This window comes from Phlebotomus papatasi, chromosome 1 (genome assembly GCF_024763615.1).
Source record: "Phlebotomus papatasi isolate M1 chromosome 1, Ppap_2.1, whole genome shotgun sequence".
In the NCBI taxonomy this organism is placed as follows: Eukaryota; Metazoa; Arthropoda; class Insecta; order Diptera; family Psychodidae; genus Phlebotomus; species Phlebotomus papatasi.
Window position 1 is genome coordinate 53,516,221 of NC_077222.1, and position 17,511 is coordinate 53,533,731.

The 17,511-nt window shown below is 36.4% G+C and overlaps 2 protein-coding genes across 2 annotated transcripts in view; both read right to left on the reverse strand.

Annotated features, from left to right (window-relative positions):
• The window catches only part of LOC129801155 (uncharacterized protein K02A2.6-like), a 60,074-nt gene extending 54,611 nt beyond the window's left edge, over positions 1-5,463 (reverse strand). Inside the window, exons 1-2 of the mRNA XM_055845967.1 lie at positions 5,259-5,463; positions 3,086-5,177 (exon numbers count right to left, since the gene is read on the reverse strand). Of these exons, the coding sequence (XP_055701942.1) occupies positions 3,086-5,177; positions 5,259-5,463 (2,297 nt within the window). The remainder of the gene's footprint in view (positions 1-3,085; positions 5,178-5,258) is intronic.
• Positions 5,464-5,503: 40 nt separating this feature from the next.
• Positions 5,504-6,838, reverse strand: LOC129801219 (uncharacterized). The gene has a single exon (XM_055846103.1). The coding sequence runs from the start codon at positions 6,836-6,838 to the stop codon at positions 5,504-5,506; it is 1,335 nt and encodes a 444-aa protein (XP_055702078.1).
• Positions 6,839-17,511: the final 10,673 nt, after the last annotated feature.

Genomic DNA, 17,511 nt, shown 5'->3' on the forward strand with positions numbered 1-17,511 from the left:
ATTTGACATTCCATATGCAGAGTAATGAAATTGTAATTAAATTCCAACGTAATGTTTCATAACAAAAAAAAATTATATTTGTGTTTCAACACCAAATTTTAATAAAATGCCACTCTCCTGACAGTGACATATTAGAACAGGAATGTTACACAAATTAATGCTTTCAGCTATACTTTGCATCTTAAATTGTTCTCAAAATAATAAAAATTTACTCATTGGAATCAAATACTTCATTCTTATCACTTTTATGTTCTACCTTGCTCTATATTCCAGCCTCGTCCTTGCAATATATTCCAATTTCATGAAATTCCACATATTTTCCTTTATATAAGTCTAACGTATTTTATGTTGCACCAAACTCTCCAAACGAAAACTTGCACATGGTAATAGATATAGCATATTCGTACAGAGGTAATCTCCACGAACCATAATATAAGGTTATTTAAATGTGAAAATATATGTAGCTAATCTATTCTGAGCTTTCCATTGGGAAATAAATACGTCGATCAATAAAAGAAAGCTTTATTATTTACAAATTAAACTCACTATCCCCATTTCTTTTTTTGTTTTCCAAGATTACTTTTTTGCAAGATAATTCTCATACAATTTTGTTTTCACACTCTTGGATCATAGGGGAAAACCGAGCAGATTTTGCCAGCAAGTGTTATATTTCATTGCCTAGAATTTGTAGAAAAAATATTTATATCAGGCGATAAATATTTCAATTAACAGGAAGCGAGGTGTTTACTTAACACTAAACCTACCAACACCTGATCAAATTGAGTGGTCTAAAAACTTTTTAAAATTAACACATTTTGAAATGTACAATACAACGTCACTATCAAACTTTAGGAACCTCTTAAAATATGCATGTAATATATTTCTCAGTGTTTAAATTTTAATTTTTTCTCTTTTCCAAGAAAAATGTGTTGAGTATCCTACCCTACCACGGTCTGTTATTTGATCTAAGGTACTAGGAAAAACGACTAAAAACGATCGGTAGGTTTAGTGTTAAAATAAATACTAGATTCTTCAATATTCTTTCTAAAGCACGCTATTCCCACTATTTAATACTATACGTGTTTATTTGCCCCAGTCTCCCCTATTTTATACACTGAGTGGATTTAATATCCTCATATCGTCGGTTGCATCGACGTATCTGCATTTGGTGCAAGCTACGATACAGACGTCGCGTTGCCTTTTGTGTAAAATGCTAACACAAAAGAAATGTGTATGAGACAAGGGTCGACGCAACCGACGATATCATAAAAAAAATCTTTTAATAAATTTTAGCTTTGTCTCTCAAAATATAAAATATCAGTATTCAGTGTCGTTCATCCGGTTCGTTCCTATCTTAATTTTGATATAAAACACACTCGGAAACTAAAATCATATAAAATCAGATGTCGTTGTAAATGTATTTACTTTTTCTATCGAAATTTTATGTTCTTAAATCGAGCCCTAACCTCTCCGAAATTACTCTTGAGCCCTGATCAAAGATTACATACCTATATGGCTAAAAATATTTCTGATATGACGACGCTTAAAGATTAATAATTGCAGAATCACATTGACAATGAAATGCTCGCCGTAGCCTCACCGTATTTCATTAATTTACGCATTTTCATCGCAATTGTTACGCAAATTGTACATTACCGTATTACCTTATCTCATACCCGGTGGCACTAGGTAAAAATAATAAAGAAAATTGAAGAAATAAAACGAAAATTCGATAAACGGTGAGCAAAAAAAAACTGTAAGACAAATTAATTGTAGTTTTTTTTGGCTCATCGTTTATCAAATTTTCGTTTTATTTCTTCAATTTTCTTATATTATTTTCATCTAGTGCCACCGAGTATGAGATAAGGTAATACGGTAATGGAATATTTGCATAAGAATTGCAATGGAAATGCATAAATTAATGAAATACAGTGAGCATTTTACTGCCAATGTGATTCTGCCCTAACTCAAAAAACCAGTTAGATATCATTTCTGTTTACCTTTACAGTTTGTATCAAACTCTACCGAGGAAGCACTACAAAAAATCTCTCAATGTTTTTGTCTTATAAAAATTTCCACCCACTTTATCTTATCTCTCAATGAATATCTTGAGTTCGTTGGAAAGATCTTGGAATCTCTTACTGACAAGTCTAAAATCAGTTCCATTCTGTAACGAATCGATAACTAATTTTTATAAAAAAAAACTGTCATAATTCTATGTGACTCATCGATCCATTCTAATCGGTTGTGACTTGGAAATTCAAAAAAAAATTCTCATTGTGTAAATTATGTAAAAATCTTATACTCATGAACTAAAACTCAAAAGAATATTCATTTATAGGTATGCGAAACTACTTTTAAGGCATAGTATCTAAATCACTAGTTTAAGCATTTTGAAAAGCTGAGTCACTTTGCAACTTTTTCAGAAGACGTACTTTAGAATACATCTTACACGCATTGAAAAAAAATCAACAATCTTTTTTATAAGTATGCATACATCTATGACCTGTTGTATATCTTGTGTTAAGCCCAAAGTTAAGCTCTTAGAAAGCTTTTAGTAGCTCAAATTCTTTTTAACTTTGAAAAGCGAGTAAAATCGTTCCTAAGTAAACTTTTAGGGAGCTAGAATTAAGTAAAAAGGTACCGACGGACAAACTGGAGAAAATCAGCACATGGAATCTCATACACGATAAAATCATGCAGGACTATCACTAGATGTTTCTTTTTAAAATAATTTTAATAATGAAATAATAAAGCTTATGGAAATCGATTAATAAAGACAGGAAATATAGTTCATAGTCTTGTTTATAGCTTGGATCCTGTAGTATACTGCTCACGCTCACCTGGAATTATATCTGGATTAGTATCCCATTCACGTCGCTGCAGCAGTAACACCACGAGGCATCCCGTTCAAGTCCACACTTTATTCTACTTCTTCTTCTCATACAATTCAACCATCCGGGAAACCTTACAACTACTTATTTATCTATATACAATATATACATTATGTACATAACATCCCTCCCCTTTTTAGTCACAGACATAATCCTGTAAATAACTGGGAGGATGGCGCTCACGTCCTGACCTTCTCAACTCGCTTAAAGGAGTCTCTGGCTGTGAGACTTCACCAGGCTCTTCAGGGGTGGTGACTTCTGGGTTCTGTATGGTCTCTTCAATTTGTATCACTCTTGACCCTGAGCCTGAGGCAACTGTTCCTTCTTCCGGTCTGTCAGCCGTCGCTGTTGGAGAAGCTTCCACTCGCTCTATCAACTGATTTATGTGTCTCCTCCAGACAGTTCCATCTTCGAGCTGTACCTTGTAGGACACTGGTCCTGTTACTTCCAGAACCACAGCTTTTATCCACTTGTCCCCTGCAAAATTTCTAGCGTAGACCTTGTCCCACTCCTTGAATTTCCTCGGTTCTTTGTGTTCTTTATTCCTTTCTGTCTTAATCTCCTCTGGGTGTAGCCGACTCCAGCAGTTCCTTATCCTCCTTCCCATCAAAAGTTCACAGGGTGCCTTCCCAGTAGTCTGGTTTGGAGTAAGGTGTTGAACCATAAGGAATCTGGCTAACTTCAAGTCAACGTTACCGGTAAATTTTGCCAAAGCCTTTTTGGTTGTTTGAACCATTCTTTCTGCCTGACCATTGCTGGCAGGATGCCACGGAGAAGATGTGATACTTTTGATGCCATTTGACTCATAAAATTTCCTGATTTCCCTTGACACGAAACAAGTTCCGTTGTCCGAGAATATTTCTCCTGGGATTCCATGAGTCGAAAAGATCCTTCTCATCGCTCTTATCACTTCCTCTGACGATTGGCTCCTTACTCGTTCAACTTCCAACCATTTAGACGTCACATCTACGACAATCAAATAGTTGTTGCCCTGATGAGGTCCGGCAAAGTCTACGTGCAGTCTTTCCCAGGCTTTCTGTGGTGCATTTCCTTCACACAATGGAGCTTTCGGTGGATTGTTTCTCTGAGTTTGGCACGTTTCACATTCCCTCACTTTTCTTTCAAGTTGTTGATCCATTTTTGGCCACCACATATACATTCTAGCCAAGACTTTCATGTTGACTATACCCAGATGTGTACTGTGTAGAGAGTCCATCAACTTTTCTTGAAGTTCCTTTGGGATTATCACTTGTGTTCCTCTCAGAAGTATATCCTTTTCCACTGTTATTTCACTCCTGTGGAGAAAATATGGTTTCACATCCTCGCCTGGACAGTTTTCTGGCCACCCTTGCAACACCCATCTTTTGACTTTCTTCAACAATGGATCTTTTTTCGTGGCTTCTTGAACTTCTTTTGCCTGGATTGGAGATTGATCCGTTTCCAACATAGAAATCACTCCAATTTCACTCTCTTCGATCACTTCCTCTTTCAAAGGTAGTCTGCTTAACCCGTCTGCATTGCCATGTTCCTTCCCCTTTCTATAGACTATTTCATAGTCATAAGTAGCTAACAGAAGGCACCATCTTTCCATCCTTTGGGAAATAATTTGAGGAACTGGTTTATTCGGTTTAAAAATTCCCAACAACGGCTTGTGATCTGTTATGATGGTCACTTTCCTTCCATAAATGTAATTATGGAAATGTTTCACTGCTTCAATTATCGACAGAGCCTCTTTGTCAATTTGAGCGTAATTCCTTTGATGCTTGTTGAGTGTCCTTGAAAAGTACGAAATTGGTTTCTCTCCTCTTTCAGTTTTATGAGCCAGAACAGCCCCCACCCCGTACGAAGAGCTATCACAACTCAAAACCAAAGGTACTTTCAAACTGTAATGCATCAAAATGTCTGTGGACGTGAGAGCTTCCTTCAGTTCCCTAAATGCTTTATCATGAATTTTCTCCCACTTCCACTCAGCATTTGTAGTTTCATCTAGCAACCTATGCAAACATTCAGCTACTGTGGCCCTATCTTCAATGAATCGACAATAAAAATTAACTAATCCCAGAAATGCCTGCAACTGTTCCTTGTCTTTTGGGGGAGGGGCGTCTTGTATAGCCTTAATGTGACTTTCCAAAGGTTTTATCCCTTTACTACTAATTCTATAGCCCACAAACTCAATTTCTTCTACCCCAAACTTACATTTCTCTTTCTTCACAGTTAATTTAGCCTCATCTAATTTCCTAAGGACCAACTCCAGCCTGTTATAATGTTCTTCAGCACTATTCCCTATTACCAAGATATCATCTAAAAATACTAACACCCCTGGTATACCTGCCAAAAGGGTTTCCATAAATTTTTGAAAAATACCTGGTGCTGCGGAAATCCCGAAAGGTAGCCTCTTCACTCGATACAGACCCCGATGAGTATTCCAAGTCAAAACTCGGCTAGTTTGTTCGTTTACTTTCAATTGCTGATATGCTTGAGCCAAGTCGATTTTAGAATAGTACCTTCCTCCAGCTCCAGCGAGAAGTTCTGACACTGTAGGTAGAGGATACGGATTCTTCTTGCTCATCAGGTTCACTGTTCCTCGATAATTTCCACAAATGCGGATATCACCATTTGGCTTCACCCTGTATGTCGTTGGTGTCGCCCTTCAACTCTAAGTTCACCTCAATCTCGGGATGAGCACCCAATTCTTCTCTGAATACCCCCTTGTGTTTTTCTATCAACGGTGACAATCTGTCCATCTGGTCCATCTCAATTGCTTTGACTTCAGGAACAAGCACTTTGATTCCCAATGCTTGGAACCAATTCCTTCCCAGCAACGGTTTACCTCCTTCTTTGGTGATAATCAACGGTAATTTTACCTTCCTGTCAGCCAACTCAACTTTCACTTTTAATTTCCCTTTTACAGTGACCCCTTTTTTAAGCCAAGTTTGTAGCTTCACATTGCAGTCCCGATAATCTTTGCTGATCTTCAGGTTCCTCCAATCTTTCTCACTTATCACTGTATTGGATGCCCCTGAGTCAACTTCCATCTCTAGAGGAACTCCTTCAATCTTCACTGACACCCAAACACCATTCCACTGTTCAGCAATTGTATTTATCTGATTTACAGTTTCGTCTTCATCTGAAGTGTCATCTGAAAGTTTCACAACATTTACTTTCTTTCCTGCTTTCTTTTTCTTAGATTTTTCCTTGGTGCATGCTCGCCGGATGTGTCCTTTTTCTCCACACTGTCGGCAGATGGCCTCCCTAAACCAACAGTCACTGGCATTATGTGGTTTCTTACATCGGAAACACATCTCCCCGGGTCCCTCTTCTATAGCAAATCCTTTCTTAGAGATGGCTTGAACTTTCCCTTCTTCTGGTTGGATCGTTTCCGCGCCCTTTGCAGCCGCCTCTTCTGCTCTTGCTATGTCACACGCTTTTTTGTAGGTTAGGTCCTTCACTGCCAGCAACTTCTTGCGAGTTGAATCGTCTTTAATTCCACACACCAACCGATCTCTGATGGCCTTTTCCAAGTCCCCAAAATTACAGAATTCTGATAGCTTTCTTAGCTCTGCGATGAACTCAGCTATAGTCTCTCCTTCTTTCTGAGATCTTCTGTAAAAATTGTACCTTTGTACAATTTCATTGGGAACAGGATCATAGTGGGCTTCCATGGCTTGGATGAGGTCTTTATACGAACATTCAGACACCTTTTTTGGGGTCACCAATCCCTTGACGGTTTCATAAGCTGCTGCTCCCACCACCGACATCAATTGGCCCCGTTTAATTTTCTCGTCTTCAATTCCTTGACCCTCGAACCATAGCTCAAGCCTCTCCTTGTAACTTGCAAAAGCTCCTTTTGGGTCGTATGGCCCCAAATTTGGGCATGATTCAACAAATTTTGTTGTCTGGGAAGACTTAACCTCACTTTCGTCTTTGGGTCCTTTCGTCGCCATAATTGTAGTATACTGCTCACGCTCACCTGGAATTATATCTGGATTAGTATCCCATTCACGTCGCTGCAGCAGTAACACCACGAGGCATCCCGTTCAAGTCCACACTTTATTCTACTTCTTCTTCTCATACAATTCAACCATCCGGGAAACCTTACAACTACTTATTTATCTATATACAATATATACATTATGTACATAACAGATCCGGAAAATTTACGGTAGTCCAGTTAAACATATAAATGTAGAAACGTAGAAATACCGAACCGTCGACCCGTCCTTTTCTAAACTTCAAAAGTTGAAAATTCCTACAAAATACCTCGTTTCCTTTGAAAAGGCAAAAAATCGAAATATGTTGAACTCTTTCTCAATTCCGAAAAATATCGTACATCTTTTGATATAAAAATATTTTAGCAAAAGTATGATGTTTCCTGAACGGAAAGAGTAATTATTTAAAATTGGTGGCTTGTTTACATTTTTTTTAAATGAGCAAAAAAAATCACAATTTATAATTGACTTTCTGAGAGCCAATTCTCAAAGAATTTAAATCAAAGATTTATTCTTGACTTTTTCGAACTTCTATAAACTGTTTTTTTGACTTCTTAAACTAAGAATCTTACTCACAATAAGTTGTTTTAGATTTATTACTGACTTTCTAGTTGATATTTCACCTCTCGAATGAACGCGAATATGAAGGTATACCAGAATTCCACCCTCTTTACTAGATGTTACGTGAATTATGACTTATTGAGATTACACATGTTCGTTTTGGAAGACGTCTTTGTGCGTATAATACAGGGCCATGTTCCGCATTTGTATTCATTCTCATGCACAGGAAATACCCACTCTTGCCATTCACATCCTGTCGTTGAACTCCTTTTGCTATGTACATTGCAATGGAATTTAAATACAAAACCCTAGAACGTCGCGAAGGGTGTCAGAACACTGTAAAGGTGGAACGGTGCTCTGCATCCCTTAAGCATAATGTTTGCTCTCACAATCTTTATTAAATCCTCACTGCTTTTGGTGTGCAGTAGGTGAAGACCCAAGTGTAGGTTGAGAGGGAATGAGATTGCCACATGGTGCATCGGAACTTTTTCACAATGCTAAAGCTTAGATGTGATGTGCACATGAAGTGACAGAGAGGAGAGTAATAAAGTGGAACTCCCTGGAGAACTTCAGTGTCAATAGCTGGCAATAGGAGTGGTAAGGAGTCTCACTAAATCCACGCAATATATTCACCATGTCGGCGAGAGGGTGGCCAAAAGTGGGTCATTTGATGTCAGGACGGAACATTCCATGTAACGAAGTCACTGACCACAAATGGTAAAATGACAAAACCATTCAGTTTCATGGGACAGCGACACGGTACCCAGGTAAAACATTTGTGAGTACGAGTTTGGAGAATTGAGTTGGCACCATGGGGCGTTTAACTCTGCACATCCAATGGAATCTGCAGGAATTCCTGCATTTTCTCAATTTTTCCTCTGCTTTGGTTGATTTCCAAAAAAAACCACTCTCAACATACAATTTATGCACAGAATAGGTCAAGTTTTTTGAGATTGAATTTTTGGCAAAAGATAGAAACTAGTAGATTTTAAAAGTGATTAATGTGAGAAGGTCAGTTGTGTCATATATAAAGCTCTTTGTTTAATGGAAGATTGAAGACTCAATTTCAAAACTCTTAAAATGAAAAACAAGAGAGGGTAATAGAGTTTTACTCTTTCATAACTAGTAAAATACATTTGTTGGATAATAATTAAAAATATGGGAATTGTGTTTCATATTTTCAGATAGACTAACTGTTCCAAATTTCGGCCAGATTACAATTTCAGCCACCTCGTTCTCTAGGCAATATCGGTAAATCTCATATGCGCTGATGCCTATTTTTTAAAGTGGGAGCCAAGAACACAGTGTCCCGTAAGCAGGCTAACTAACGTTCTTAACTGGTCTGGTTCTAGGATTAGTTTAGCCACGTCAAAGACCCGGCCATTTAGCCCAGTGTATCTAGTGCTCCTTGGTTTCCTTCCCTTTAAAAACATCCTTTTATGTGGCTTCCAGAATAGCCGTAAATACGCCTTGGACACTGATAAAAATAAAAGGATCAAATTGATCTTTTTGCAAAGGTTTTGGATCCAATTAGTATGTTGTTCAATCAATTTGATCCTTTTATTTTTATCAGTGGATCAATGATTGCCTATAAGCTTCTTGATGCGCTTTTCCACGCACTGCTCAGCTTATGTCTGGTGATGGTTTTTTGACGTAATGTCGAGATTGTCCATTCAAACACTTAGTTCACTCTCTGCAGGTGAAAGAGGCCTCACGAAGAAACCTCCAGATTGTGTTACCTCTAGGACTTTGTTTAGGTGTGACGTTACACAGCCCAAGATTTAGCTCATGCCCGGAGAAGAGACTGCTCATTTACGATGAGGCGCTTATACGCAGCCAACCCTGGAAGATCTTATACGAATTCTGCCTGGGCCGTTTAGTGACGCGCTACGTATTAACACTACCCTTGCCCCCCCCCCCCCCCCCCGATAATGAGAGAAAACCCCCGGGCGGCTTCGCACATACATATTCCTTTAATGAAACTAAGGGCCTTGACAGACATGTGGATTAGCCGAGAGACGGCTTAATGTAATTATATTAGAAATAATGGTTAAACTACATTTCCATCATTTTCCACTAAAAGTCATATCTCGGCTTAAGTTGTAAGTGTGTCTAGGGCATAACCAAACCTATATTTTTTCAGGAAATGTGTGACTTAAGGCTGGCTATTAAAATATGAGCACTCAATAGGTTAAGCGGTAGAGTAGGGGAAACTGTCCATGCCTTACACGGTTTCAAAAGTATATTGTTTTTAAAATATATTGCTAAATCACATTTATTCGACATAGGAAAAAATTAGTCATATTATGAAGCTTGGGACCGTGCAAAACATGGACACTTTCCCCTATTCGATTTGTGATGCAAATTTTTCGAGTTCGAATCCCCGGATAAGGTGTTTGGACTACATCCAATGAGCTTCATTGCACTTGATTCCACGGGGCATATGGGATTAGGACTGATAACCTCCATCCCGTATTAATAATACGTGTCTAGAAATCCCCCTTGCGGGAAGGCTTTTCTTCTATGGTGCAATAGTGTTTGAAGCCAAAGTATGTACGAAGCCTGAAAGGCTCTACACAAAATAGTTAAAACGGCCCAGTACATTAAAAGGGACAGATAATCCTAACCGGCTTATGTAGGTGAGATTCTTAACGTGAGCTAACTCGGAGTGCATGCAAATTCGATTTGGAGCTGAAGTTGGGAGACGCCATTCAGTTATCTTGAATAAAATTCGTGAAATTATACAAATTTTGTATTTAAACCAAAATATCAAGGATTGGGATGAACTGGCACAAAAGTGATATATGGGTGAAATGTAGACCAGAATGTACTCTATAATTTTCCTATAGAACATGATCTCATCGATTACTCAGAAGCCAAGATAATCGAGGTTTTTTGTTTCTTAACTTGTTTTTTCATCCAGAGTGCCCCAAGTAGTCATTTGTTGAACTTCAACTATATCAAAGAATTGTTGTATTTTGTGGGACTTTCCATTTAAAACCATATTTTAAGTGTCTTGGTGGAGTAGAGGCAGCCAAATTGGCATCTGAGTGATTTCAAAGCGTTATTATGGGAAAAATCAATTTTTTCACACTTAAACGGCAAAATCGGAGTGATAGCGTAGTCTGAGCGGAAAATGATGTATGGACGAAATGTAAAGACAAATGTCCTCTACAATTATGTTGAAGTAATCATCAAAATCGGTTCAGCGACAGTCGAGATAATTGAGGTTATGTGATATTGAAATTGGTTTTTCGACTGTGGCGCCCCTGGTGTTGGTCCCACGAAGTTCAAATATTTTAGAAAGTTGTAGTGTTTGGTGAGATCTTTCGTTTAAGCCCTCATTCATCAAAATCGGTCACATAGAACCGGAGATATGATTTTTTGAATTTTGTGAACTTTGACCCCTCATATCTCCGGTTCTGTTTTAACCACAGCGCGCATACGCACCATTTTGGAAACGTCCTAGACTGGACTACAACATACTAAAATTTCATTAACTTGCACAATGCCGTTTTTGAGAAAAGTGACTTTGAATTTCGATGAATTTTGACGCTATCACAGCGCCACCTGTGGTGACTTTTTGAACTTCCATCTGAAAGTGCTCATCGAGACGAAACCAAAAAGGTAAAATTTAGGTCGCTATGTTAATTAGAACCGGAGATAGAGGCCGGTCAATGTTCGAACTTTGACCCCTTATAGCTCGGGTCAGGGGTTATGGATCGACTTAAGGTTTTTTTTGTTTGATAGTTATAATCAACGGCTACAACATACTAAAATTTCAGCCCGATGCACAATGGAATTTTTGAGTTATTTAACTTTTAAGATTTAAAAATTTTCTTTTTAATAATAGCGCCCCTAGCGGTGGTTTTATGAACTTGCGATGTTAGAAGGGGAAGTGGCATTTCACGAGAGCTTTCCAAAAAGCCCTCACTTTTTAAATTCTGACAATTAGAACCGGAGTTATGGCCATTTTAAGAAATTTTTTTTGGACGCTTATAGCTCGGGTCAGGGGGGTCGGGGGACCTTAAGTTTGGTATTGATGGAAAGCTCTAAGGCCCAGCTATAACATACTAAAATTTGAGCCCGCTCGATGCCATAGGGGCGGAGCTATTGAGAAAAAAAAAGGGGGGTCTTCAAAATGGCGGAAGGAGGGGTGGGGGGTGGGGGGTCAATGCACCATGTTGCAATTTTCACCCGATATATAACCTTTGCCGGAAACCGCAAGTCGATATCTTTTTTAGTTTAGGAGCTATTAAGCTCCAAAGAGCGGCCGGCCGGCCGGCCGGGAACGTAAAATAGCCACATATATATTCGTGATCAGGAAGTGCTGAAACACATTTTGGCCAAGTTTGAGGTCGATCGGACGACATGAAATTTTGTTAGGATTATAGTAGGTGAGATTGTTAAGAATCTCACCTAATAAATTAAGAGTAAATTAATTTGTTTCATTTCTTTTGTCTTTTTAGACTTTAATTCCGTAAATCTGCGTCAAAATATAACACCAGAGATTTACTTTTTAAATTTATCCTAAAAATACCGAACATTGACAAAAAAGAAGGACTTTGTTCATTTATATTGCAAACCGCTTGGGTTTACTTCATAAACGCACGAAAATTAAATTGGATCGTGATTGAATATACCTCACTGCTAAAACCAAAATAGAATCTCATCAGATTGGCCTATTTGGTGAAAGCTTCGCCTTTATCCGGTAAATCACTCATGGACTGCGTTCTTCATTCCATGAGTTGTGTGCCCTCAAGCTTTACTCTCAGTTGATGCCGCGTGGGTCAACACTGCGTGATAAATAGTTGAGTCACGTCGACACCTTCCCTCCCCTATTGTTTTACTGATGGATTTGGTCAGAAAGATGGCTGGAATTGCCGATGTTAGAACTAATTGAAAGATTTTGCAGAGCTTAGCCGATTGAGCTTCAACATAGCTAGAAGTTTGACTGTCTTCACGGTCGGAAATCAAAGCTGCTGCACATTTTATATACACAGGTGGATTGATATTGGAGCCCCATTCCCTGCCTGAGACACCTGTTGAATTTCACACCAGTAAACACAACAAGACTATGAAAGTGGGTGGGTGAAGGCGTGAAATAATAATAAAACTGCCACAGGGAGCCGCAATACGGGAAGGGTGGGTCTTTTCAATTGGTTTTTCCTTTTGTACTTTCATGCTCTCATGTATTCACAATTTAATCAAGCTTCAGAAAACCTCCTCAAATCACTTCACATTGTGTACGCTTTTCAACTTTTCATTTGCCGAGATAGAATTTATAGCTCTTCAGTGCGGGTGCTTTTGAGTGAATTGCTGAGAAAATATCATTCCATCTCATTTCAGTGGTAATTCTCATTGTAGAAACTATACCAGAGTTAGTGAAAATAATAGCTATGTCAACTTTTCAATGTTTCAAAGATCCTTCATTCAAAACTGTCAAGAGGATTTCACTCAGAATATTTTTTGCATTGTCAGTTCATCTGCAAGCAACTTCGAAACACAGTAACACAAGTGTTTGGATTCTAATCTACAGAAAGTTGACTCAAAACGTATCTCCATTTCCTTTGTTTAACAATTGGTAGCAGTATGAATACAATAAGAAAATTCCTCTTAAAAGAAAATTCAAGTTATATAAAAACTGATGAGAGACTCAGTGCCCCAGCACAGTACTGGAATTTCATGAATGCATTGCTATATTCTTAAAATTAATTGCATAATAATAGTTATTTTAATTATTAAATCTGCTTGACGATACAACTAATGAAGCAAAACATTTTCATAAAATCAGAGTTTATAATCTTTCCTTATCCAGAAGGAAACCATTCTTTTGTAACAGGTTCACATCCAATAGGCACGAAACGATTTTTAATTATTAATCATATTGAAAAATGTTTTAAATAATTTTTACAAAATAGAGTACAAGTGATACAATAGAATTGTGCATGAAACAATATAGAACCAATTAACAATTGGTTGATACCAACTCAATTTTGACAAAATTAGTTTTAAAAAAAACTCTTTAACTTTTGCTGCTTATTCTTCTCTTGATGTTTAAAAACCTTTGCAAGACAGATATGGTAGATCTTAATTCTGGACAAGATTCTAGCTAATTCTTAAAAATATTTAGCCCGTAAAATTTGTAAATAAAGATTTATCCCAAATTGTTATACAAGTGAGGGATCAGAATTATCGATCAGCAGTCCTTTGCATAAGCTTCTTTCACTTGACCTTGAGGATCAGCCTGAATCTATTTGGGCCCTTAAGCTAATCTGAACTATGCTTATAATGGATTATAAGTGATTATAAGTTAAATTTAGCTTAAAAATAGTGCTTAAAAATAGCACATTCGAAATCTAAAAAAAGGTTTTTAACGCAGCTAAGGTAACTGTACCAAATTTCGGTACAGTTGCCTGAAAGCACCAAAGTTTTAAGTTTGAAATGTAATATTTTTAATACAAATTGAATTTTTTGTTAATTTTTTTAATGAGTGTTGCTTGGAACCTTGTAGATAGTTTATTGTCTTTGTTTTCCCTAAAAATCATTTTTAATAAATTTGAAAAATATCAATCATTAACATAGGTTTAAGTAATATCGATTTTCAAAATTCCTTGCCTTTCCGGATTTTCTTTTGTTTTTTTTTCTTGTGAGTTTTATAATCTCTAAACCTAAAGTATGAGAAGCTAAAAATTCATGGAAATTTAAGAAAGAAAAGAAGTGGCCGCAATTGTGAATTGGGCGAAATTTGGTGTAGTTACTGAAACTTGTTAAAATTATGTCAAATGGATTTTGATTTTAATGACAAAACTTTTTCTCACATATTTTAGGTAGAGAGAAATGCCATTTTGATAACCGTTTAACAAAATCTAGTTGGCTGCCGATTTAATACTACTTTTTTATAACATGCACAGAAAAACATTCTGCTTTAAAGTGACACATCCTGTTAAACTGACAAAATTCGTTTTTTTTTAGAGTGTAGTAAACTTACTGCATTATAATTTGGCCACAGACCATTTTTCTATTTCGAAATAAAATGAACTTTTCAAGCAATTTTCTAGAAAATAAATTTTTAGAACATATTGAATCTTAAAAAAATGTTTGCCATATTATAGCCTCTGCCTCCCCTATTTCACAAATTTCTATACTTAAATCTTATACAAATTTCATATTAAACCCTTAAAAACCAATGGATAATCTAAATTAAATTTTTTTCTTGTCTTTAGAAAATTCTTTGATCTTTAAACAATTAAAAAAAATTTTTTGAGTAACCAGAAACCTACTGATATTGTAAAGAGTAAACAGGATTCTGCCTACATCAGTGCAATTCCAAAAGCAATTTTTGACGAAAATTGCTGACAATATGTGTAGAGGCCTTAAGGTGTTATTCCAATGAAAAATGAATATGATTTTTTACTGCTCGATCTTAAATACAAAGCAATTAAATAATCGACTTTTTTTCAACTTGTCACTGTCCTGGAGCTTAAACGGTTTCGACTTCTGGTCTTCGGTGACCCTAATAAAAAATATCTCCAGACGTTTTTTTTTATTTTTCCCCAACACACCTCCATTCTCTCCAAAACCATATTTTTTGGTATATTTCGAAAACGGCTCTTACGATTTCTTTTATTTTTGGATATGTTTTGGAGATGGTCCAGACGAACATTTCGTCCAAACATACCTACGACGTAAAAAAAAACGTCATCTTTAATTTTTGAAGGAAAATGTTTCACTATACTTTGGAGGGTCCATTTTTCAACCGATTTGGTTAAATTCGCATTTTTTGGAAAGGTCTTGAAATTTCCAACCCGATTGCGTCTGTCACAATCGGTAATGAATCGGCTAAGTACCCGTAAATGACCTATTTTAGCACTTTACTGCATTCAACTGCTTCTACGTAACCGACTTTTCTTTTTGTTAGTTCCTGTCACGACTACTTAAGGGGTAATATCACCTTTGATCAACAAATTTGTGAATTTTTCAAAGTGCAAAACATGCGCATTTTCCATTGGTATAGCACCATTTGTCCATCTGTCCGGTTAAATGTGTTTACAACGCGGCTGATTATTTTAAAATTAAGGAATATTTTAAAAGTATCTCATAAAGGATCTCAAACAGAAATGATTTTTTGAACCATTGCATTGTGGAAACTCTATGATTATGAAAAAATCATAGCTAAATTATAAAAGAAAGATTTATAAATAAAGTTTATAAATAAATAAATTACGTTAAAATAGTTTACAGCTAAAATATTTAATAAAAACTTCAAATTGAAGAAATAGTATTACCGTAGTATTTGTAACACAATCAAATACGTGTTTGTGATATGTCATTTTCTTTTATATAAAATTCTCTTCTTGAATTTGTTTCAGAAAACTTGTGTCCCAAAATCCCAAGTGTTGTTTGTCACATGGCAATTGAATACATTCTATCGCCTCTTTTCTAAGCTATTGTGTGTTTGAGGCAGATTAACTATAGATTTAATAGGAATTGTTTCAGAAGCAGACATTGAGATGGTCAGATGACTGAATTGGCTCATATAATTCCCAGCTAGATTGGACGAAATCCGCAAGTGATTGATGGGCGTGTGGATGGTGAAGCAGGCAGAGAGATTATACTTGAGGATTTTGGTGAAAGAAATTGGACACAGTTCTGTGCGTTTATGATCGATTAATGAGAAAACTCTTGAGATGTCCATTTTCATGAAAAAAAAGAGAAATATGAGATGAGAAACATAAAAACCATACTGATGGAAAATTGAATTGTTGAAAAAATTTATAAAGTGAAAAAGCACATCACAGAAATATTGCTGACAAATTTCGTTCAGCAAATGCAATCGAATATTCTACACCTATCACCATTGTCTGTATATGTAGTATTCACATACTCATTCTGGATTTGATTCCTATCTCGAATGATATTGAAGGAAAATCTCCCCCAAACAAACTGATGCTGCACCAGTAAATGAAAAAGCAACACGAAATGGGGTTTCTGTGATTATTTGTCGAACTTTTGCAATTGTCCATAAAGAGTGTGATTTTTGTGCTTCCCACCCACCAGGTGGGCTTCCAATTGTGAGGCGCAAATCAATGAAATCGCAGATGGAAAAATACCCTGGTACACATGTAGACCGTAGACGAAAGGGTTTCAAATTACCTACCTCATACCCCTTTGTGACTTCATAAAGTGAAGCTTTCCATTTCAAAGTAAACTCTCAAAGTTGTGCTGCAAACGTTTATCACTTTATGATTTCGTTTCTCACTGGAAATCCCCTATCCTCTCATCCCCATTGATATTGTATTGTCAGCTCAAAGTACTTCTCCGTTTCTAAATTCACGCTCAAACTCATACGTTTTTGCTTCCATGGATCAAAGTCGAAAAACTACGTATACTTGTGGCTCTATATTGATATCTTTCCAAAATATTTGAAATGTGAATTGGGCAATATTTACCTCATAGTTGTTTGTTTCAATTTTAATTCCATGCTGTTATTTCAGGAATAAGGGAAAGTAACAGTTTTGGTCAGTGCACAAATTAAAAAGCAACCGTTCTCGGCATCTCAAATGGATAATAGAACCCCTAATAGATAATATAATAATAATAGATAATAGATAATAGAACTAAAAAATAGTTGATCAAAATAGATAAAAGAAACAGCATAATATTTCTCTAATTTCCTTTTAACATTAAACCTACCAAGCTCCGGTCAAACTTACCGGTTTATAATTTATAAAATTAACACATATTTAAACGGCATAATGTTACTATTAAACTTTATGAGTTTCTGGAAATATGCATGCAATATAATTTTCAGTGTTTAAATTTTAATTTTGTTTTTCCAAGAAGAATTTGTTGTGTATCCTACCCTACAGCGGTCTGTTATTTGACCGAGCGCGCTACGAAAAACGATCAAAAACCGTCAGTAGGTTTAATGTTAACATAACAAAAAAATCAATTCAAGCTCTTAGGTTATAGAAGTACAACGTTGAAAATTTTTTAAAAATGTAATCTCTTTAGCTTGATTTGCAGAGACTTTTTTGAAAAAAAAGAACATACTTCTCGGTGAA

What these genes read in the sequence shown, in the direction of transcription:
- LOC129801219 (XM_055846103.1), bottom strand. Translation starts at nt 6,838, where the DNA reads ATGGCGACGAAAGGACCCAAAGACGAAAGTGAGGTTAAGTCTTCCCAG.